We start from the raw sequence: 25000 nt of genomic DNA on the forward strand, positions 1-25000 counted from the left end.
GAGACACCGTTAGTTCTAGTAACACCTGGGCTCCCAAGGCCTAGTCTGACAGGATGGATGTTACGGAAACCTTAAGGATTCCAGTTGGATGATTGGGGGATTTTGTTTTAGCAAGGCTGGAATGAACAAACTGATTTCAATCCAAGGTCGAACTCTGCCGACTTTAAAAATCAGCTGCTCTAAATAAGCATGAAGGTCAGAGAGGAGCTCTAGGATGGACATGGATAAAGGAACTGTAATGTAGAGGTAAAGTAGGGCAGGGCCGACGTTAGCAGCTGTCATACGGTCCATCTGACATGTTTGACTTTCGTTTAGCTCGTTATGTGACAGGTTAGAGCACAGCCTCATGTTAGAGTTTTGTCATGAGAAGAGAAATAACTGATGGCATTTAATGAAATAAAATGTTTTGTCAAAATAATTTTAATCACATTTGAATCTTGGAAAAACCTCCCTCAATCAAATGTGCACATCCTGTTCTCCCCGCCATCAAACTGTGTGTGTGTGTGTGTGTGTGTGTGTGTGTGTGTGTGTGTGTGCGCGCATCTGTGTGAGTGTGCATGTGTGCGTGTGTGTGTGTGCGTGCGTGCGTGTGTGTGTGCAAGCGTTTTGTGAGCTGTCATGATGTAAGCCATCCTTACACTGACAAAAATGTAACTAAGTAACTTTTACTTTGAGTACTTTGAGTATTTACAATACTTTTTAACTTTACTTGAGTAAAAATGTAGGCAAGTACGTGTACTTGTACTTGAGAAAAAAAAGCATCAAAGTATTGGTACTCGTACTTAAGTAGGATATTTTAGTACTCTTTCCACCTCTGCTACTAGGGCTGGCCCATGCCGACCCAAATGTGAAAGCACCGATAGTCCCTCCATCGTGTCCTGGGTCTACCTTTAGGTCTCCTCCCGGTTGGACGTACCTGAAAACCTCACCAGGGAGGCGTCCAGGAGGCATCCTGTCCAGATGCTCGAGCCACCTCAGCTGGCTCCTCTCGATGTGGAGGAGCAGCAGATCTACTCCAAACTGAGTTTCTCACCCTACCTCTGAGGGAGTTTGTATCCATTCATGATTTTTACTTATTTTTACAGATATGAGGTAGATTTTTTTATGATTTTTATTTTAATGACGTCCAGTGACCGGACATTCTAAATATTACTCTAAAATTTTGACCCCACCCCCTTCCCCCAATGTTTCCATTTAGCCGTTTTTATACATTTTACACAACATACTGTGCACAGACTGCATGTACAAATAGCACGTGTGCTGCGAGAGAGGAGGGATGTTTAATAAAAGTCTAGTGATGAGGAATGCTCCCTGTTTCCTGCCAGTGAGACAGCTGTGTTGTGCTTTCAGTGTGCGAGCTGCGATCCCCCTCCATGTCCGACTTCCTGGAGGGTTTGGAGAGCTCGGGCTGGCTGAAGCACATCAAAGCCATCCTGGATGCAGGCATCTTCATCTCCAAGGTCCGTCTGCAGGTTAATCCTCTCTGTCTGTGTCGCAGTTTAAGTCCGATTTGGCCCAGATTTTTGTGCAAGAGTGTGTGTGAAGTAAGAATAATATTAGGAACCATTCTGCACTTTGTTCTTTTGTCTGTTTGCTGATGAAGTTGGTGCAGTAACACAATCACCGGTGCATTTTAGTGTCATTTGCAGCTTCTTCGTTGACCATGAAGCTGATTTAAATAAGATTATTTTAGCTAATTAAAGCTGGGTGCAAGTAGCTACATTTTTTTGCTAAAACTTGAGCAAATTTAACATTTCTGTGAGAGCCAAACTTGATGATTTATTGCTTTCTTTACTTGTATTTTTTTACTTGCATGAAGCGTAATCCCAGCAGTGTTTAACATTTTTGTTTTACTCGTGAGCCGTACAGCTTTCAGGCAACAAAACTCTTATTTATCTTCTCTCTTGCAGCTTCTGTTTTCTTTCCAGAAACATTTCAGTCATAAAGTTCATAAGTGCTAAATGGCCGGTATTTGTATAGCGCCTTCTTAGGGTTCTCCAACCCCCCAAGGCGCTTCACAACCCAATCAGTCATTCACCCATTCACACGCTAATGGGGATGAGCTACGATGTAGCCACAGCTGCCCTGGGGCGCACTGACAGACCGTCAAACACAGGCACCACCGGTCCCTCCGACCACCACCAGCCGGTAAGGCGGGTTAAGTGTCTTGCCCAAGGACACAACAGCAGCATTCTCTAGTTGGAGTCGGGATCGAACCTGCAACCGTCCAAGTACTGGACAACCCGCTCTACCTCCTGAGCTACTGCCGCCCCTAAAGACTACAGTCAAAAAAATAAAAACAAAAAACATAGAAATAAAACTTGGTCACAGTAAAACTTTAGACCGTGTGTGTGTGTGTGTGTGTGTGTGTGTGTGTGTGTGTGTAGGCTATAGCAGAGGAAGGTGTCAGTGTTCTGGTCCATTGTTCAGACGGGTGGGACCGTACGGCCCAGGTGTGCTCGGTGGCCTGTGTGCTGCTCGATCAATTCTACAGAACCCTCAAAGGACTCATGGTACACACACTGTCACATCTCCTCTCTATCATTACAGTTTGATTACATCTCAGAAGTTCTGATGTCAGGTTTACCTAAAAACTCAGACGTCTTAATGCATCAAGCTTGACTTGGTGTGTGTGAGTGTGTGTGTGTGTTTCTGCTGGGACCTAGTTAAATCCATAACAAGGAAAACATCACTTCTCTTGTGTTTTTTTGTTTCGTTTTGTTTTGACCAGGTACTTATTGAGAAAGACTGGGTTTCGTTTGGACATAAGTTTTCTCACAGGTCTGACTCTGAAGTATCTTGTTCAGTGATTTGGACCTGATTTAACGGATGTTTTTATTTATTTATTTATTTATTTTGACTCCTCTTCAGATGCGACCACTTGGCTGGAGATCCTAAAGAGGTGTCTCCTATCATCGACCAGTTCCTGGAGTGTGTGTGGCAGCTGATGGAGCAGTTCCCTTGTGCATTTGAATTCAACGAGAGGTTCCTCATCACCATCCACAGCCACATTTACTCCTGCCAGTTTGGTAACTTCATTGGCAACAGCCAGCGAGAGAGGAGAGAGCTGAGGTGAGATTAAAACTGTGGCCGTAAGATCTGAGGGTGTTTCTCAATGTCAAGGAACCCCACCTTGATGCCTTGGTCCCGTCCCGGTTGCCTAGGAGATACGGCATCAGGAACCGCCAAGGGGTGTTCTAATGTTCCTGTGCTATGGAGGCGTCTGTCCTGTTTGTCTCCCGTTTAGCTAATTGACCAAGAATACATGGGAGGTGCCTTGTTGCCTTCCCTCAGTCAAAATTTCCCAGAATACAGTGTGGTATTTTCAAAAAGATGGCAGATCAGGAGTCCGCAGCAGTGACTTTTGGGGCATATTTCCAGTTTAAATGTAAGTCAACTAATTGTAGCTATCGGACTTGTTAAAACGTTTTTTAAATCCAAATCCGTTATCTATGGTTGGTTAGTTGCTTAGTAGTTTGGGCTTCGGTGGCTAGCGGGTAGTAACCAAGCCCGCACAATGCGGCTCAAAAATTGAGGCCAACCCGGAAGTACCAACATTTGCAGTTCCACCCTCATCCACTAGGGGCTGGTGTCAGAAGCGAGCAAATCCTCATTGACTCCCATGTTAAAAATACCAATTTCACAGCAGAAATAAACATGTTTACAGCCTGGTACCAAAACATGTTTTTGGTTTAAATGATCTAGTTTACACTCATGACAACTCTGAGGGGGGTGAATGTTTTTCTCACTCTTCTGTTTAAGTGTATTAAAAGCCTAAAATTCTGTATAATTAATGAGCATCAGACCCACGTGACCACAGAGTTAGCTCCGTGGAAAGGCCTCAGTAGAGCCTCGGTCTGGCCTGGAAACTGTTCCAGGATTTTGAGTCTCTGTGTGTGTGTATTCTTGTTCGGATATTTTTGTGCAACTTTTGGACAAAATGACTTGCTGTGGCATTAATTGCACCAATAAGTCCAAGGAGTCTCCACTTCATTATTTTCGGTAAGTTAAATTATATTTATGTATTTTAGGTCACTGCCGAGCTGAGCTTAGATTTTAACATGTACTGTTTAACCATGAAATTTAAATGTAATAGGGTAAAACCCAGTGCATTTAACATAATGCTGCACTTTAGAAAATGGGTTGAAATATAACATGTTGGTGGAGCTGGGTTCCCACTATCGGTATGGTCCCCTCCCCTCAGTGGCAGCTCGGCGCATCTCTGATCCCCGCAGCGCCTGTCTGCTGCATGGCGGTCGGCTTGTGGAGCTCTCCGAAACCTCTTGTGTTCTACCCGGTTTTACCCAGCGGTCAGCCCGGCGTATCTCTGACTCAGAAGCTCTGGTGTTGTGCACAGTTAACTCCGGTTGTAGCTAGGTAGCTACCTCCGTTAGCTTAGCTCCCACCTCCACGTTAGCTGTGGATTAGCTTGGAGCTACATCGCTTCAGTTAACAGGTGTTGTCATTTGATCCCAGCCTTACAGCCCCACCCTCAGCTCCACCTCTTTTCCCTTTTATGGAATTGTCTAAGTTAGACGGAACCTGTGACACGGTGAAAATGGCGGTGGTGGCCACCTCCCATTTTGGCACAAAAACTTGTAATTGGAGCCTATGGACACGAATTGTCCAGTATATATGTCGATGGGTAGGTCAGATAGCTTTGCATGTATTAACCATTGGAAAGTAGCGTGGACATTTCTCATACCAAAAGGAAACACTGTATATTGTAGGAAGGTATCAGGGAAAAACAAAAGCTGACAATTCAGAAGCCATCTGGGTAAGAGGGACCTGCCATTAGCCCTTTAACTAAACTAATCGAGTAACATACTGGGCTGCTCCCAATTTCTTATCAACACAGTCATCCACCCTTGGTAGAGGATAAGAATGAGAGATGTGACCGCATTCAACTTCCTGTAATCATTTTCTAGATGTTCCATTTGTTTTTGTTTTTTCTCAAGAAGGCAGGGAGAACTCCAGGAGCTTTTACTGGGTTAAGCAAACCCGTTTGCGTTCAAATTGTCTGTCTCACTTTTCATCAACTGCATTTTTACTGGATTCACACAGTAGGGATGTGGCTTTAGTGATGATTGTTGGTAACTTCTACAGCATGTTTAGTTAAAGTAGTCTGGGTAGATATGTCTGAAAACAAGCCATGACTTTTATGGATTAACTCTGGTAACTCCACTCTCATCTCAGAGGGTAAATGCTGCAGTTGAGTTTGAAACTCTTTAAGTGCTTCTGATTTCTGTAGTCTAGGGCTCCAATATGGGGAAAACTCTTTTTGAAAATCATCTCTTGCTTCCTGAGCAGGATTGATCTCAGGTGTTTGCACAACACAGGAAACTGTGAATTAAAAGAGTAAGTCTATAGGGAGCCTAAGGCACGCCCATCTACTGCTGCACCACGGGTCCCCGGAAGAACGAGAAAATGAACGCAAGTCAACGGGGCTAAAAACGCTATTTTCTAATCCCGCTTTTTATGTGCCACGGATTTCACATATGATGTCCGTGAATTTTAAAGAAGCATTTTGATACCAAGAACGTGTTTATTTTCAAACGGGGGAAACGTTATTTTAGGTTTTGTGTGAAAATAAGCCTTTCTCACAGAAAGGCTTTCTAAGCAACCTTTCTCAGTGGCCTAGTGGTAGAGTGTCCGCCCTGAGACTGGGAGATCAGGGGTTCGATTCCTGGTCGGGTCATACCAAAGACTTTGAAAAAATGGGACCCAATGCCTCCCTGCTTGACACTCAGCATTAAGGGGTTGGATTGGGGGGTTAAACCACCAAATGGTTCCCGAGCACGGCTGTGTCTGCAGCTCACCGCTCCCCCAGGGGATGGGTCAAATGCGGAGAAAAAATTTTGCACACACACCTGTGTGTGTGACAAGTAATGGGACTTTAACTTTAACTTTAAGTCCAGGACTACAAATGCGCTTCACGAAAGTGACGTCATCAAACCAGACACGGAGAAAACTGAGGGAAAAGGGCTGTAAGTTCAGCAAACTTCTCACAGGAGGAAAGAACCGCCATAAATCCAGTCATGTGGTAAGTAGCAGCTACGCTAGGGGAGAGGAGATTATGTGGTGACGTCACATATGCAACGTGCCGATTTCTAGTTTGTAGTCATGCTAAGTACGAACTTTTACAAGCTAATAAATCTCAAAGTACGTGACTGGCGTGGTCAAAACACCCATCATTACTTTTCATTTAAACTGCAGTACAACACGTGTGATCCAGGGCGTAAGGCAAAGCGGATTAGAAAATAGCATTTTTAGCCCCGTTGACTTGCATTAATTTTTTCGTTCTTCCGGGGAGCCGTGATGCAGAAGCCCATCTACTTCCAGACCACTGGTCCCCGGAACAACGAAAAGATGAATGCAAGTCAGCGGGGCTAAAAGAGCTATTTTCTAATTCCGCTTGTTGTGTTCCATGGATTTCACATATGATGTCCGTGAATTTTAAAGAAGCATTTTGATACCAAGCACATGCTTATTTTCAAACGGGGGGAGACGCTATTTTAGGTTTTGTGTGAAAATAAGTCCAAGACTACAAATGCGTTTCACTAACATCATCGAACCAGACACGGAGAAAACTGAGGGAAAATAGAGCTCCGGGAGTTGACGTCACGTTTCCCGGCATGCAACAGTTCAAATCGAAACGGCGCCATATTGGCAGGCAGAAGCCGGCAGCTGGACTATTTGTTATTGTCAGAAAACTCAATCAAACGGGAAATATGGTAGATTCCTGTTGTGCCCCAGGATGCAGAACAGACGCGGACGACATAAGGAATGAGCCATCTACAGGATTCCCCAAGATCCGGAGCGCCGCAAACGTTGGATCATTGTAATAAAATGCGCTAGTGACCGGGCTAAAATGAAGCTGTGGGATCCCGAGAGTAAAGGGTTTCGCTTATGCAGCGACCGCTTCATATCAGGTACTTAAACCAACGTTTCCTCAACTGTGTGTGGTATTTATTTTAAATGCTTTTATTACGATTCTTAGTGGGCTTCCTAAACTTATTTTGGCGTGGCTTTTTCTGTCTTATTACTCATAGCAACAAGTAAACATCACGTAAAACGTTGCCTCGTGAGTTCTGCGTGCTGCCGTTTACGTGTTTTATGATCACAGCAACTAACCGGCTAAGCTGTATTTAATTTTTAAGCAATGGTTGATCAATTGTCAGATCACACATAAAAGCACTTTGGATTGCTATTTTCTGTCTCACCGAGACTACTTACGTGTAAATCTGTTATTTGTCCGTCCATCCATCCATTTTCATCCGCGTATCCGGAGTCGGGTTGCGGGGGCAGTAGCGTGACTTCCCTCTCCCCAGCCGCCGGAGCCAGCTCCTCCGGGTAAATCCCAAGGGGTTCCCCGGCCAGGTCAGGTGTTGTGCCGGTAAGAAGCCCGCTCCGACAGCTTCTGGTGTTTTTAAAAAGTATCCCAGGGGCACGGTAAGGGTCGGAGATGTTTAGTCTATTTAATTTCTGACTATATAAAACGATTTCTTCTGTTTTAAAGTGTGAAGTAAACTCCGACGAAGTAAAATCCAAGCGGATCCCGTTCATGTTCATGGTTACATCCGTGTTTGTTTACCTTTTTTGCATGCCAAAATGGCGTCCACTAACTGAGAGTCACGTGGGGTCCGGAGCTCTATAGCTGTAAGTTCAGCAACCTTCAAATCCTACGTTTGGGAAGAGGAGATTATGTGATGACGTCATATGTGCGACGTGCCGATATAGTCATGCTAATTACAAACTTTTCAAATAGTGGGACCACCATGCCAGTCTGCCATTCCAGTGGAACTGCCCCCGATGTCCCCCTGATGTTGCAGAGCCGTGTCCGCTTACACAACCCTACAACATCCAGAGCCTTGAGGAACTCTGGGCAGATCTCATCCATCGCTGGAGCCTTTCCTCCGGGGAGCTTTTTGACCACCTCAGTGACTTCAGCACCTTGCTGCCCCAGAGACCCAAAGAAAATTAAACATATTGGGTTTATTTAGTCGGATTTCTGAGCTACTACAGCAATCAGTTTCCCTCTGGGATTAATGAAGTATTTTTGAATTTAATTGAGTTGGATATCAAGCACAAACGAGCTTGCTGCCTGTTGAATGTGCCGTGTAGCCAATCAGAACGTGAGATGATGGAAGCTTTTGTGACGTTTTGTGAGATTTCCACTTGGACCACGGAAAGTGGAATTGGAAGCTTTTGCCTTTGGCCACACACGGACACACCAAAACTGCATTTTTATCACCACACGTTGGTCTCTTCTAGTGTCTGGCAATAAAACATTTCTTGCAAGGCAAAGGCAAATGGAAAAGTTGACTGGAAACCAGCAAATTAACGAATGCAAACGGTATAAAATGGTTTCATTTTCAAGTTGATTTTTTTTTCTATTTCCAGTAAACTTTAACAGCCTGAATAGACAAAAAATTTTAAAATGTTGCCGTTGGTTCAAATTTTAAACGCAAAACAAATATCTTTCTATTTGAATAAAACAACGAGACTGTTTATGAGTTATACAGGCGTATTGTGGTGAAGTCTTGTTTTTTATTGTGTACAAAGTGTTGAAATTATATTGAAATCAACTTTGAGATCCCTGCCTGAAGCCTTCACGTTAGAAACAGCTGGTCTGGTTGCAGTCTTACTAGCAGCCTTTAAATCAAGAGGAACACCTAAATGTTGCGGCAGGCCCTTTTTATGGTGGAAATGAATTTTGTTTGGAAAGAGGGGCTCTACGGCAAGTCATAACTCATCTGATCATAACATTCTGACGTGGATACAAACTGCTGTCGTTAAAGCTGAGGCAGCAAACTTTGTGGTGGGTAAAAATCTCGGTCAGAGATCTAGTTTGAGATAAAAGGGACTGTTGGGAGTGGGGTGACAGGTTGTGGAAGTGAAGACGGCTCATTGCCAGAATTGAAATATCAAGTGAAATTTGAATTTTTTTTTTTGTTTGTCTTTCTGTCATCAATGCAGAGTTGGAGAGCGGACCCACTCCTTGTGGAGGTACCTGTGGACAAACTGTGCAGACTTCATCAACCCCCTCTACAGGCCAGACCACAGCCAGACTCAAGGACTCCTCCGACCCTCTACCGCCCCCTACTGTTTCAAGTAGGTTTTTACAATAGAGGCAGATGATGCAGTTCACATCAGAGTCACCCGCTATCTCCCTAAAAACGGAAGTCGTTTCAAAGATGAAGTTACTTTTGCTTCCACAGATTTTGGAAAGGTCTGTACAACCGCTTTGACCGTGGCATGCACCCACGACAGTCTGTGGAGGACTACCTTAGGGCCATCCAGGAGGAGACGCAGCAGCTGGAGGAGCAGCTGGCCTCACACAAGCAGGTACAACTGCTCCTCGTGATCATCCTGCAGATCGTTTCTCACGAGGACAAAAAACTATTTTCAGGTTCTGTAAGAGGCTTTTTGATTTTCATTAATAGAAGATCAGCCAGCTGGAGAAGGAACAGAGTTGGAGTGTTTCCTGGAAGACTTCCCCCTCTGAAAAGAGCCCTGATGTGTGGGCTCTGGGTAGCGACCTTACTGGGGTCAACACTCCTCAGGACTACATCGGAGGTTTCTTCAGCAGCAGCAGCCCGCGCACACCCAAAGCTCCAGACGACAGCTCGTTCTTCCAGCCTCCGGACTCCAAACAAACAGCCAACCCCGTCTGCTCCAATGGCAGCGACCAGGAGTCCGGCATCGCAGACCTGAGCTGCCACTCGCCGCTCAGCGAGGACAACTCCAGGAATCAGACCTCGGACGGACTGGGCTACTCTGCTGCCCAAGTAATCCCCAGCAACCAGATTACTTAAAGTCTCATTCTGGTTTACTCCTCTGGTGGACTTTTGTTTCCACACACACAGTTGTAGCTGATCATAAGTATTTTAGAAATCAGTTGTGATTTCCCAAAGACTTCCACAAGTGATAAACCTGTCTGCTGCTGTAGATTGTAGTTTTCCATGAAGTTATTATTTTAAGCATTATTCTTTGTTTATTATATAAACCGTCTCGGCTATGTTCGGTGTGACTGATACATTTCTGTGCTCTAGCGTACGACGCTGGTTCGATCCCGGCGGTCTGTAGCAGATCTGGCCTGACTGACTTGACTTGGCTGAAATTCTCTTTGTGTGTTTTTTAGGATTCCGTTTAGTATTCAGGTAAATGTGCAGCAGCGCTCACTTTTTACTGAGATTTGAAGAGCAAGTCACCCCCAAATCAACAGGGCTGCATGGTGGCGAAGTGGTTAGCACTGTTGCCTCGCAGCACGAAGGTTGCAGGTTCGAAGCTCGGCTGCGGCCTTTCTGCGTGGAGTTGCGTGTTCTCCCCATGAATGCGTGGGTTTCCTCCGGGTACTCAGGTTTCCCCCACAGATCACAACATGCCCTATAGAGCTCCGGGAGTTGATGTCACGTTTCCCGGCATGCAACAGTTCAAATCGAAACGCCGCCATATTGGCAGGCAGAAGCCGGCAGCTGGACTATTTGTTATTGTCAGAAAACTCAATCAAACGGGAAATATGGTAGATTCCTGTTGTGCCCCAGGATGCAGAACAGACGCGGACGACATAAGGAATGAGTCATCTACAGGATTCCCCAAGATCCGGAGCGCCGCAAACGTTGGATCATTGTAATAAAACGCGCTAGTGACCGGGCTAAAATGAAGCTGTGGGATCCCGAGAGTAAAGGATTTCGCTTATGCAGCGACCGCTTCATATCAGGTACTTAAACCAACGTTTCCTCAACTGTGTATGGTATTAATTTTAAATGCTTTTATTACGATTCTTAGTGGGCTTCCTAAACTTATTTTGGCGGGGCTTTTTCTGTCTTATTACTCACAGCAGCAAGTAAACATCACGTAAAACGTTGCCTCGTGAGTTCTGCGTGCTGCCGTTTCCGTGTTTTATGATCACAGCAATTAACCGGCTAAGCTGTATTTAATTTTTAAGCAATGGTTGATCAATTGTCAGATCACACATAAAAAGCACTTTGGATTGCTATTATCTGTCTCACCGAGACTACTTACGTGTAAATCTGTTATTTGTCCGTCCATCCATCCATTTTCATCCGCGTATCCGGAGTCGGCTTGCGGGGGCAGTAGCGTGGCTTCGCCGGAGCCAGCTCCTCCGGGTAAATCCCAAGGGGTTCCCGGGTCAGGTCCGGTGTTGTGCCGGTAAGAAGCCCGCTCCGACAGCTTCTGGCGTCGGAGTGGGCAGTAGAGTCGAGAGTCCCAGACCTCTCCCCAGCTCCTCCGGCCGGGGGAATCCCAAGGGGTTCCCCCGGCCAGGTCCGGTGTTGTGCCGGTAAGAAGTCCGCTCCGACAGCTTCTGGCGTTTTTAAAAAGTATCCCAGGGGCACGGTAAGGGTCGGAGATGTTTAGTCTATTTAATTTCTGACTATATAAAACGATTTCTTCTGTTTTAAAGTGTGAAGTAAACTCCGACGAAGTAAAATCCAAGCGGATCCCGTTCACGTTCATGGTTACATCCGTGTTTGTTTACCTTTTTTGCATGCCAAAATGGCGTCCACTAACTGAGAGTCACGTGGGGTCCGGAGCTCTATTGGTTATAAATTGTAAGTCGCTTTGGATAAAAGCGTCTGCTAAATGAATAAACATAAACATAACACATTTTTTTGCTGATAAACTATATAAATGTGTGTCTAATCGTGCTGTAGACACGTGTAGTCAATAATTTGTCACTTCAGTGCATCTTAGTTAAAATTTAAATATTCTGCCTAAAACTGTCAGTGTTTCACCGTCTTCAGGTAAAAACTCTACATTTGAATTTAAATCTGCCATCGTTACTGGCTAAGAGGTACCCTATGACATTAGCTGGTACCATATGATGTCACAATGTTGTTGTGAGCATGTGGGTGATTTTTAATGCCAAGGAAACTTGCCTTGATGTCTTGGTCCCGCCCCGGTTGCCTAGGAGATACTTCATCAGGAACCGCCAAGACGTGTTCCAATGTTCATGTTCTACCGAGGCATCTGTTCTCCGTTTGTTAGCTGTTTAGCTAGCTGAGCACAGGAGGTGCCTTGTAGCCTGGCCTTGTTAAAAAATTTGCCAGAATAAACCGCAGTATTTTCAAAAGGATGGCGGATCAGAAGCCGGCAGCTACTTCGCAGAGGAAAGATATCAAAGAAGTTATCTATGGTTGGTTAGTTGCTTAGTAGTTAGCTTTGGTGGCTAGCAGGTAGTAACTCGCTTACATATTTAATTTAACCAATTTTAACACAATTTTAAAATTAAACGGCTGGTTCTGCATGAATATCAGGCTAGCCAGGCAATGCCTCCTTGTGGTGCATTTTTCAAACAAGAAATGGGAGTGGAGTAAGACTCTGGTAGAGGGTGACTTTCTCTTTAAAGTTTTGTTCTTTCAAATTTTAAATTCCACCTTTTTCTAAATTCTTCACCAAATGAGAAACAAAGATGGAAACAGCTCATTTCAGTAAGTGGGATTATTTATATTTTAAATAATATTTTCTCTCACCCAGAATATGTACTGCTATAAATAAACTGTTATTTAAATAAGGTCACCACAGAGACGTAGATTTTCTCATTCTTTATGATCAAATACCGGGGAATATTTTATAGCTTAAAGAGATTTAATTATGAAAAAAAAAATCATGGTACAGGGAACAGGTTCTGTTACCAGGTAGGACCTTTAGAATCAGGGTCACCCTGCTCCATCTGATGGGAGTGTGTTGTGGGAGGAATTATGGCCAGAACCAGAGCTCAAAAATCATCCTTTATTATTCAACACACATGCATGAACCGTTTTTTAAATTTTTATTTATTTTTTATAATAGCATGATAAAATGACTCAAGTTTTCAGATAGGTCTCAGTCAAATGTATCTACTACCCTCACAGCTGATAGTAGAACTGGGCTGTCTGTTGCTGTTGTGGTGAAGATGCTAGTGTGTACTCATCAGACAGTAATGGTTTACACCCTGGCATCACTGCAAAGGCACCTCCATGGATGCTTTGGTGGTGGATGTGTGCAGGTCAGCAGCTAAGCTCTAAATGGGGCTCCAGAAATTTAGCAACAGGTTGGTTGTTCATGAAGCATCTTGCTGCCACTGAGGGATCTACTGTAAAATGTGTTGATACCAGATTTACCTTGATACCTATGCTCCACTGTATTCTCACTATAACACATGCACCTTTTTAGAGACTAGAGAACTTGTCTTTTATTTGGGCATGGAACAATTATACTGCTGAAGCAGGTGAACACATACGTGTTATTACGCGCAGCATCAGATTGCTGACTACTTTTTTGTTTACTGTGCAATCTTAAGTGCATCTTTTGCATTAAAAAAAATCTTATTTTTAAAGTGACTATGTATTTTCCCTGGCAATCGGGGGCAGTAAGTACCTCAGTCACTGCAAGCAAGTGATATTTTTGTGTTTGAGTCAGACCTTACCAACGGATGGCCATTAGGGTCAAAAATCCCTAGGATCAGCAAAATGAGAAGCACATCAGACTTCCTTTCCTCACTGGCAACAAGTGAAGAGGTGAATGTGTAAAACAACATTTATGAATGGTGAAAGTTTCATAACAAACCAGTAAAAGCATTTTGTCCTCATGGGTTCCCGTTGAAGGAAACATGGCTTCTAATATGGCGTCACCCAGAGACTTAGGCCCAATCACGATACCTGCACTTCCACACTTGCTTCCTTGTGAGATCACGGCCAGGAGTGCGAGTGCGTAGGGTGTCCTGATTCTCAAGTGCAGAAGTTTATCACACCCCTTTTGCCCCCTTGATCCGTACTTCACCCAAGTCCGCGTCAATGTGAACTTGGGTGAAGTGTATTACCCACAATCCATTGCTGCAGGTGAAAAAGATCAAGTGGCTTTTCTGAAAATATTTATTTTCAAATGAAAGTAGTTCATTTTAGGACAATTAATTGATGTGCTGAATATTTTAGATAAAGCAGCAATGAATGTAAATTAATTTAAAAAAATGTTTGAAAGTTGTTAAAGATTTTTTTAAAAGTAGGACAGCGACCAGCATCCCGGCATGTGTTGCGGTCGATGACGCAATGCTCCATCCCAAATTGGCAATTATTGGCAGACTTGTGTACCACGCACTCGAAGCCTTACTTCCTCCAAGTGCACTTGACAGAAGACCGTAGGGCGCAGTTCGAGTGTTGGGATTGGGTCTTAGACCCGCTCCCATGAATTTTAGTGCAGATTTTCAAGGTCATATGTTACGAAACGCCAATATTTTTCAACAACTTCAACATTTCGATGGATATTTCCAGACATTAACGATGAAAACTACCCATTGTCACTTTAAAGCTCATACATTTAGTTATCTCATAAAGGAACAACAAAGAGATTTTGCCGATCAGTCTTTTTAGTCTGTGACCTAGTTTGTTCTCCAGGCAGTTTTTACTTTAAATGGTTGTTTTTGTTTTTTTGTTGGATGGTCAGAGTCAGGTTGCTTTGTTAATATAGAAGAGCTCCACAGCATAAACCTCTGCTATATTTTGTTTTGTATGAATAAAAGGGTCTTTTTTTTTTCATGTGAGTAAAATGTGCCAGTTGTCTGGTGAAATAAAGCATGGTGTAATGGCTGTTTTGTCACTGCAGGAGCGAAAGGTTCAGGTCATTCAAATAGTAAAGTTGTTTTGTGTTTTGCCTTTGCACAAACGATTATCAGAGGAGAGGAATGCAGAACTAAAATCCAAATGTTCCTGACTTTATGTTTGTTACCAGTCTGACTATGTCTCTCCACTGGCCAGGGAACGCCATGGGATTCTCCCGGAGGAGCTGGCCCAAGTAGCTGGGGAGAGGGAAGTCTGGAATACAAATAAAAGTTGAAAAGCTGCTTTTATCGGACAGCAAATGATAAATCTAAATGGATTAAAGTTTCTTTTTTAATACTTTGTTTTCTTTCTTTTTGTTTTAGTAGTTTATAATTTTCCTGCTGTGTTATTTTCTACATTATTTTGTTGTTAATTGAACATTTTCAAAAAAGCCTTATCTATTAATTTTAGGACAAACCTCAAAGTCAAAACTATTTCCTTACTTCTGCCACAGATTTTTGGATGAATGAATGTTTATTTTGTTTGTACATTTTTAAAACATTGATACTCAAATAGCCCATGTGTAATCAAAGGTGCTGGATTGATGCTTAAAGAGCAAGTCACCCCCAAATCTACTTTTTTTTTGCTGATAAAATATATAAATGAGCATTAGCATATAGAAGAGTGTTAACACACTAACGTCTCTTAGTCAATAGCGATGGCAGATTTTAATTCAATTGTGTTGCAGAGTTTTTACCTGACGAGTGCAACACTGACAGTTTTAGGCAGAATAGTTAAATTTTAACTAAAATGCATTTAAATGCCAAATTATTGACTAAACATGTCTACAGCATGATTAGACACTCATTTATATAGTTTATCAGCAAAAAATTGATTTGGGGGTAACTTGCTCTTTAAGCTTATTTGCGCCTATCTTACACATGACAGCAATGGCCTCCCCAGGAAAAGCCAGTGTTCACTCAAACCATAAGTTTAGCATATTTCTTCAAGACATAAATGTACAACATGGGGCGACTGTGGCACAGGAGTTAAGTGCTCGCCCCGTAATCGGAAGGTTGCAGGTTCGAGTCCCGCTCAGTCTGTCGTTGTGTCCTTGGGCAAGACACTTAACCCACGTTACCTGCTGGTGGTGGTCTGAGGGACCGGTGGCGCCAGTGCTCGGCAGCCTCGCCTCTGTCAGTGCGCCCCAGGGCAGCTGTGGCTGCATTGTAGCTCATCACCACCAGTGTGTGAATGTGTGTGTGAATGGGTGAATGACTGATTGTGTTGTAAAGCGCCTTGGGGGGTTCCAGGACTCTAGAAGGCGCTATATCAAATACAGGCCATTTATATAACACAATAAAAATAATACAATTAATGAGTAAAGAAATAGTCAGAATTAAAAAACGCACATGCTCTGCTGCTCACCATTAAGCTAAGTTTTTATCTCCATAGTTTTTGTGAACACAGAAACAGGTGAATTAAACTAAAATATATATATATATATTAAAATAAACTTTGAAATAACATTTTAAATAACTGAAATGTATGTTTCTGAAATGTTTCTGTTTGTTAAATTTGAGTTAAATGTTTTGGATACATACTGTTTTTTTATTTTTATTATTACACAAATTAAGCAGAATGCATCGCCACAGGCTAAACTCTTCCAGAGTTACCACAAGGACCAATTTGGTGTGCCACGCCACCCCAAAAATGTATTTGGCTCTGTCTGACCACTCTCATCAAAATTTTCTGGAGGCTCTCCTACATGACAGTGAAGCCACTAGTATACTTTAAAAATAAAAATATACCTGTGAATACACTATTTATATTGTTAGATATTTACGTAAATCACGCTATGCTGCTTAGTCAAACACAATAAAGACTAACTTGACGCACAATTATGAATAAAATAATCAAGTTTCTTTTCCCTTGAACTTTTTATATAAGAGTTTTAAAGTCAAGAGTTTAGCTAACATTTCCCAACGTCGGCTTTCGGCCACGCCCCCTGCTGCTTCCGGCGCAGCTCAACTCGAACACGGCCAATTTATTATTAAACGTTTCGGACGTCAACGTCATCCCGCAGACACGTTTCCGGTTTACGTGTTGACGTTTACGTAGGCTCAGTTGTGATGGCAGCCTTTGGGTGACTTCAAAACAGTACTGAGTATAAACTGTTAAAAAGTTAGCTGACACCCCCCTAAACCATAACAGTGCACACCTGAACAGTTCCCAGATAGCACACGCCTCAAACACACACACCTGCCCGCTTAGGGGAACGGTAAGTTAACGGTAAGTCCAGCTTTTCTGTCAAAGCGGCGCTGCAGCCGTGTGAGCATGTGTGTGTGTGTTTGTGTGTGAGTGTGTGTGAGTGTGTGTGTGTGTGCGGCGCTACTACTTTTCTCTCGTCATGTACACACAGTGTAGTTGATTAGCGGAGCTAGCTGTTTACTGGAGAGGTGTGTGAACGTGGCCCACTCCTCCTGCTGCTGCTAGCAGCTAATGAGAGCGGCTGAAACCGGAGCTAATGTTTAAACACCGCAGCGCTTCGCTGCTCTTTGCACATGTGTATCTTGTGGCTTAGCCTAATAAAAGACGGTCAAACAAATGCGCTCTGAGAAGTAAATGTTCCCGTCATTTGGCGCGAGGACTTATTTATTTTTTATGCTCAATGTTAAGTCGAATATGTCTCTGTGGTTCTTTGCTGCTGCTTCTGGGGGACAGATCAACTAAACACAAACGACAGGTTTTGTAATTAATTTTTAATTTCTGTTTCTTTCCATGTGAGAAATGTTCCAAAACTGAACATTTTAGAAGTTGGAGATGATTGTTTAACGATTTAACAAAATAAAAGCATATCAAAAGCCATAATCATCAGTCCATACAGAGATTTGTGACTTCAAATGTTTTAGTATTTTAATAAACGCATTAAAAACAAAACTGCACATTCAGTAACTGGGGAAAAGACTGATTTTTGTACCAGAAAGAGCCTAGCTGCACGTCCTTGTTAGATTAAGGTGATATAAACGTGTGTAAGCGCGCCTCATCTGAAGGGTTTATTCACTCCAAACCTGAGATATATATCTAGTATAAAAGCTCTTGCACATCACCATGCGCTCTGAGTGGTTTGGATGGTCTTGTCCGTGAAAAGAATTGAATATTAGGTCATCTTTGGCCATTATAAGGTTACTGTGTATCTCCAGACCTACATTAAAGGTGCAGTATGTAAGAATATAGTGAGACATTTACAGTAAAAAAATCCCAGAAGAGTCTAATGATTCAGTCATTTTGGAAGAAAGTTTATACTGAAACATGTTTCATATCCAGCTGGCTGCGGGAATTTTCAGCTTTTCTCTTTTCTAAACAAAGAAAGCAGGGACGTAGCTACTGTTTACCATGCCATTTACTATGAGTGTGGGGTTGTCATGTCTCCCGCGAGCTAATTCTTTAGCGCCGACAACTACAATTTGATGACTGCTGGCAAAAGTGGTTGCAGTAACCAAATTTATTACAGTTTTTACTCAATTTCTACATAATGAACCATTAAATATAAGGATTCTGGAGATTATATCATGTGATCTGATAGCTGTTCTGATGCTAAGACCCTGTTCTTTAACGCTGTTTTAAATATTTTAATTGATCTTTTTGTATGTGGATCTGTAGGTACATGCATTGGCACCAGGACACATCTCAAAGCTAAACGAGTTTAAATAAACACTTTCAGGAACAAACTGAAGTAATTTAAATAGCGATGCACCGATATAACATTTTTGGGCCGATACCGATATTAAGATCACTGTTATGGCCAATAACCGATATTTGCCGATACCGATATACTGACATTAATGCTTCTGACATCAGCAGATTTTGTATAGAATGAAAATGATTAAAGCTGAATTTGTCTTATTATTTACACACAACACACACATTTACGGTTCTGGGATGATTTCATTCACCGTTCACATGACTAAACGAATACACATCACCCCCTCACCCTCTGAAACAGACAAATGGAGACAAGATGGAAAAAATATCGGTTGTTAATATCGGCCCGGTGTTATTTCTCGAACCGATATGTTAAAAAATGACTAACATCGGCCGATACCGATATCGATGCTGATATATCCCTAATTTTAAATGAACATAATTTCTCTCTGTGTTTATGTGTCGGCACGATTCTAGTGGCACTATGCCCGCAGCTACTGTGGATCACAGCCAAAGAATATGTGAGGTGTGGACCAACAACCTGGAGGAGGAGTTGAAGAGAATCCGACAAGTTATCAGAAAATACAACTACATCGCCATGGTGAGTGGCATTCACAGAGAGGCTGTCAGCACCTCCCGCTCGCTGACACAACCAGTGTTCGTAACACCTCGTCTCCTCGCAGGACACGGAGTTTCCCGGTGTCGTAGCCAGACCAATCGGAGAGTTTAGGAGCAACGCCGACTACCAGTACCAGCTACTGCGCTGCAACGTGGATCTGCTGAAGATCATACAGCTGGGCCTCACATTCATGAATGAGCAGGGGGAATACCCTCCAGGAACTTCAACATGGCAGTTCAATTTCAAGTTCAACCTTACGTAAGACCTCCTTCGGTTTACTTTAATTATGAGGGTTTTCTGAAGATTTCTGTTAGTATTGGTAAGAGAGCCACAACACATTTTTCAGCCTCTAGGTCAGGGGTCTCTAACCTTTTTTGGCCCGTGAGCTACTTTTTCACAAAGAAAGTACAGAAGAGCTACTGCCATACAATTTATTTACACTGATGCTTTCAATGTGTGAATATGTTTACTGGGTCAAAAAATGCTATATATGAACATACATTGTATGCACTAGTCGATTTCTTTGTATTTCAATGCATCAAAAAAAGTACAAGGAACATGAAATTCTTAAAATCAAACTAAACTAAAGATGTTGTTTATTAACTAATCAGGTAATGAATTACAAATCTACTTTGTGTGAATGATTTGACATTTTCTTAAGAATAGATCAGTAACAGAACTTTTTGAGCACACAGGAGCAGCTCACCTGTCCCTGACCCTGAGCCCTGCCCTGTGCAGCAATGTCAGTTTTTCATAGTGTTCAGCTATTTTGTCAGAAATGACCAAAAACTTCCAAAAACTACAGCATGCCTTTCAAAATGACACAAACATTTCAATTTTTTGATTGTTTTTTTTTGTTTACAAACAGTTCACTACAAAAATCCCCTAAAATGAAAAAAGCTGAAGATATTTTAAATAAAATACAAGCTAAATGTGATGAAAACACAAAATTCTAAATAGTAAAAAATGTAACAACAGAAATCACTTTTCTTCCTGCATTCCTTATTTATTGAATAATTTTTATGGGTTTTTTTCGTCGCTAAATTTAAGTTTTGCTTCAATAACTGCGGGTAAAATGACGCTTTGTTGCATTTTCTGTTGACAATATTAAAATTAGGTTGGAGGTTTTTCCGTTTTCTCCGCCTCTGGATCAGCTGATCCGCGGATCTGACGGTTGAGCAAGAGAGAGAGAGAGAGGTAAAATCATGTTTTAATCCAAAATGAGACGATCAGCTGTTGACACAATCACAGGAGCCATCCAGAGTTCATCAAGAACAGCATTTTATTTGCGTTAACGAGCCTTTACCGCAGATAGGACTTTAGCCTACTGTCGCCCAGAGTATTTTACTAAGAAAGTGTTTCTGAAACCTTCCTAAAAATCGTTGGCTCATGAGCAACAGGTTGAAATCCCCTGCTCTAGATAGTTCTGTCAGAGAAAACAAAAACTCCAGAGTTTTGCTTTAACGCAGTGGTTTAGGTGAGCTTCAGTAAACTTATGGCACTTACACATCTGGGCCAGTCCGGTCGGATGTAGGACCATAATTTTGTTTCACACCTGGGTCAGATATGCGTTTTCCGTTCCGAGGTGATTCTTTTTTCCAGACCTCTTCCTCGGAGGGCCGACTGGGATCAAGATGACACAACAGGCTGACTGGCCGGCTGAATGCCACGCCTACCGCCTCTAGTGGGGCTTCCCACATGCGCGATTCATTTTCTTGCTGGATGCTGTTGAGTAAACATCTGCCTGTAGCACGGAGCTCCCGCCCCGTGGGAAAGGGAAAAGAGAGCTGTGTTTGTGTCCTCTGAGCAGCGAACATCTCTGCACGGAGTTCTCGCCACAGCTGCTTAGTGGAAGGGGAGAGAAGCGAGTGTGTGTTTGTGTGAGCGGAGTTTGAAGACATGCACGGCAGTGAAAGAACAGGGAGCAAATTCATAAAAAAATGTGGTTCAGAATCTTTAATTGCAATGCAGCTCACGTCTGCTTTTGTTTATTTTATTACGGAGGACACCACGGATTTTCTCGCGCATCTTAAACACCACCCATGTTTCCGCATAACGGAGAACTCATTGGGAACTACTTGTGCACTGCCCGTACAAGACCAAAGAGACGCGATCCTCCCCCGACCGCACTGACCCAGATGTGTAAGCGCCATAAGAGGCTGTGTGCAGGCTTAAAAGGGACTTGGCAGTTTTGGCTTGCTGCTAGCATCCCCTAGTGTCCGTTTGTAGAACTGAACGCAAAAGCTATCCCCTCGCTGTGCCTTCGTCTTTTTAACACCTTAATCTAACAGATGAAACGTCTCCCAGCCTTCATTAGTGTCTACAGCAGCGATTCATCACTAGATTCAGCTGTGTTTATGATCTAACACACATATGTCAGAGTCAAGGCCCACGGGCCAAATGCGGCCCGCGGAGCATTTTTATGTGGCCCGCGAGATAGATATCAAAAATATATTAAAACTGGCCCGCTGGCCGATTTTACCGCAAAGACTTCAACTCCCATGATGCTTTGCGGCGTCAGCGCGGAGCCGAAGCGCCCCCTCCTTTGTGTTTTTCTAGCGTCTTCTGCCGGGTGTCTGCAGCTCCGCTGTCTCGGACAAACTACACTCCTCTCACTCAGCGCCGAGTTCACTCAGCTGTTTTCTGACGTTGAAGCCCAGAAACGGAGATTCTAGCCGCTCAGTAATGTGTTCACGACTGAAAGAGAAAGTTTTCCAACTTACTTCCAGACAGAGCTGATATAACTCCAGCGAACTGCAACACGCTCAAACCAGCTGCTGTCGTTGTGTTTCCCCCCCGACACACAACAACGTGGTCAAGCTGCTCAGACATGTTCAGCAGCACAAACCTATGTGAGCACCTGTTGTCTAATGTTGTCATTATTATGACGAAGATAAACAAAACAACAGGAGTCTCCTCAGCTCAGATCAACCCCATAATGCAGGTATCTGGCTGGAACAGGTGAGCATCACAGTAAACCAGTGGAGCAAACTGAGCTTTAAATATGTTGGTTTGATGCTCTTTTTCTGCTCCAAAACATGAAAGTTAACAGGTGAGATGTTGCATTTTCATTTAAGATAAAATGATATTTTTATTTTGTTGTTGGCCCGTGAGAAAAGATTTAACCTACAGTAAACAGGAAGTGGAAAGGCTGCAGATAGATGAATAGAATAGAAAATGCCTTTATTGTTCCTCAGTGGGGAAAGCTAGACGTCACAGCAGCGATGACACGTATTACAGGAGAAAAAAAGGAGAATAAAAAATAAGAAAAATGAATAAACAAGAAAACATAAATCCTGAATAGATTTTAAAAATGCTGATTATACCACAAGTAATGAATACCACTGATGCCTTTTATTTAAAACTGACTTGCTCGTGTGTAATTTGGTTATTCCACATTCAGTGTTAATGCAGAAATATGTTTGTTTCCAAATTTAAAGGTTCAAAATTTCATACATGTTGATAAAGAAAATGTGCAAATTTGCATCACTTTTTCAAAAATATTAAGTTTGGCCCTCGACTCCGTCCCAGAGTTTCATTTCGGCCCTTTGTGAGTTTGAGTTTGACACCCCTGGTCTAACATGTAGGAAACGTGCTGGAAGCAGACTGCAGTGCCAGGTGTGTCAGCTCATTTTTTTCTAAATCCCAACAGAGCGGGAAATGAGCTATTGTGGCCACAGGGGCGATAGAGGCTGGGTGGCCTTTCATTACCCCTGTAAAGGTTTTTTCAGTACATACTGGCTCAAGAAAATGATTTCAAAATATGAAACATTTTCAAAGTATCCCTTTAAGCCGTTTTTAAACTGCATGGACCGGGAGAACACCGTTCATGATTTCCTTAGGTCCGGAGTAGACTGCTGCAAAATGCATGTTTGTGTCCCTCGGCCATGCGCCACTCACCTTCAGCTGGTTCAGAACTTTGCTGCCTGCCTTCTCTAGAGAACATCTGGACATGGCCACATCTCACCTGGCTTTCTGTTTCCTTCAAAATCCAACATGAACTCCTACTTTTTACATTTAAGAACGTCTCAGACACTCTATGCCTGTGCAAATGAACTACTCATTTATTTGTTGGTTTTATTTCTAGGTTTAGTAGTGATGCACCGATATGAATTTTTGGGTCCGATACCGATATCCAATATTAAAGGTATGGCAATCGATGTTTTGCTTCCGGGTGGATCACGTCAACCATTGGTCCGCAAAAATGTCCATTTCTGGTGAAGCCAATCCTGGGTTGTTTTTCACTTCCTGCACATGCGTACTCTGTGCACCCTCACACTCTGATGGAAATCAGGAAGAGGCTAGCGCGGTCCAGTCCGCTCCCCACAGACGCCGCTGTTGCCGGTTTTCTGCTCGAGAGGTAAGCTAACGCTCTGCGTGCTATTTTTAGAGCCTCTTATTACACATTACGGCCGGCAGCTACTTGTAGACAGGCGCTGGGAGAGTTTTGCGCAATGTGGAGAGGGCGGTTCTTTCCTGAAATTCCGAAACATCGATTGCTTTATCTTTAACTCATTCGCTGCCAGCCGTTTCCTGATCGGTAAAGCCCTTCGCTGCCAGCGTTTTTACTGTTTTTTTAAGAGTCACAGTTCGTTGCACTCTATGATGATGTTGTCGCCAAAACAACCAAAACAAAACGGAGACTCACCTCTTACATCAGGTAGAATCCGCGCGTTTCGAGCGTTATCCGTTCTTTCGTAATCCGTTGTTGAATTGTGATCAGCAGAAGCTTTTCCGGTTCGCGCCTCACTTTTTTTACAGCAGCGGCCCAAAACGATCTAACAAATGGAGACAAGATGGAAAAAATATCGGTTGTTAATATCAGCTTGGTGTTATTTATCGAACCGATATGCTAAAAAATGACTAACATTGGCCGATACTGATATTGATGCCGATATATTGTCCATCCCTAATTTTTAGTTCCATGGGATTGAACTGGAAATAATAAAAACTTTTGTTCATGCAAGTGCATTGTACTATAAACTATAAATATCATTATTAGGGCCATTGATCAACAGTTTTAATTGGACAAGTTGGACAAAGTTGACTCACTATTGGTTGTGATTAAATACAGATTACAAACAAACCATTACATATTTTTCATTAGCGAGGATGTACTTCCTCCTTTATGCAAACACGTTTGTTATTGTAACAATCCAGAACAATAACGAATACTGGATCAGGTTTGGTCCTGAATGGTTTCCTCTGACACGTTTCATCCAAATCTTCATCATCGTTGCATCATTGAGGGCATCTCATCGATGCTTCTGAGCACATAAATACTGTTTTGCTCGCTCACGATGCAGAAAGTCCTTCTCGCAAGTTTATTCTCTCCTAAAATGTTTACACTCTCGGTGTTTAGTGTGTGAACATAATGCAGGTTTGCCAGTTTTGAAACCAGTATAAAATATTTGTTGTGTTAATTATTGCATAACTTAATAATGCCATTACATTTTGAGCCCTAATTACTACTTGTGACTTTGTCTAACTTAAATAGTTATTTAAGTTAATTATTTATCTGCATAACTAAATGTTTTTTTACTTGGAAGAAGTAAAACCAGTGCCGTATGCATCATAAAGCCAGCAAAGTTACTTGAAACTTCAAAAATGTCAGACTTAATAAATATTTAGCATTGGATTTTACATATTTGAAAACTCATTACGATTGTTTTTATTTAACTAGTTTATTTCATTCAAATATATAAAAATGAAAACACAAAATGCTGACATACACACTCAAGAATGAAATGGAGCAGAAAGAAGAGAAAACCCTTTTTCAGTGGAAGAAATAAAAACTAAACATGGCCTAAAACCTTTTAGGCTATCAGAACTTTACATGCAGAACTTTCACAGCAATTTGCGTGAAACATGCTGATAAAGGTTCTCAGTCATCCAGGTCATGGTAATCCAAAGGGTTAGGGTTGAAGGCAACTTCACTGCTCATCCGAGGAGCTTTGTCAAGTCTGACTGGAATATGGGAGAATTAAATTGGACAGCTACAGTTAATAAGCTCGACCCTCCCATTTCCCAGTCAGACTTGACAAAGCTCCTCAGATGAGAAGCAAAACATCTTCAAGAACCCAAAGTGGTAGTAGGCCTGGGCGATAAATCGATTTTATGTGTTTAATTGAATTTT

General features: G+C 42.5%; 2 protein-coding genes across 3 annotated transcripts in view; both read left to right on the plus strand.

Moving 5' to 3' along the window:
* The window catches only part of mtmr7a (myotubularin related protein 7a), a 38160-nt gene extending 27969 nt beyond the window's left edge, over positions 1 to 10191 (plus strand). Inside the window, exons 8-14 of the mRNA XM_015945845.3 lie at positions 1351 to 1460; positions 2388 to 2513; positions 2732 to 2781; positions 2872 to 3072; positions 8980 to 9114; positions 9222 to 9348; positions 9447 to 10191. Of these exons, the coding sequence (XP_015801331.3) occupies positions 1351 to 1460; positions 2388 to 2513; positions 2732 to 2781; positions 2872 to 3072; positions 8980 to 9114; positions 9222 to 9348; positions 9447 to 9818 (1121 nt within the window). The 3' untranslated portion in view covers positions 9819 to 10191. The remainder of the gene's footprint in view (positions 1 to 1350; positions 1461 to 2387; positions 2514 to 2731; positions 2782 to 2871; positions 3073 to 8979; positions 9115 to 9221; positions 9349 to 9446) is intronic.
* A 6445-nt stretch (positions 10192 to 16636) lies between these two features.
* The window catches only part of cnot7 (CCR4-NOT transcription complex, subunit 7), a 15372-nt gene continuing 7008 nt past the window's right edge, over positions 16637 to 25000 (plus strand). Inside the window, exons 1-3 of one of the 2 annotated variants that reach the window (XM_070549741.1) lie at positions 16637 to 16832; positions 18723 to 18846; positions 18929 to 19122. In XM_070549741.1, coding sequence (XP_070405842.1) covers positions 18730 to 18846; positions 18929 to 19122 — 311 coding nt within the window. In that variant the 5' untranslated portion in view covers positions 16637 to 16832; positions 18723 to 18729. The remainder of the gene's footprint in view (positions 16833 to 18722; positions 18847 to 18928; positions 19123 to 25000) is intronic. The other variant, XM_070549757.1, reaches the window with a different exon arrangement.

The sequence above is a fragment of the Nothobranchius furzeri genome, chromosome 1 (assembly GCF_043380555.1).
Source record: "Nothobranchius furzeri strain GRZ-AD chromosome 1, NfurGRZ-RIMD1, whole genome shotgun sequence".
Taxonomy (NCBI): domain Eukaryota; kingdom Metazoa; phylum Chordata; class Actinopteri; order Cyprinodontiformes; family Nothobranchiidae; genus Nothobranchius; species Nothobranchius furzeri.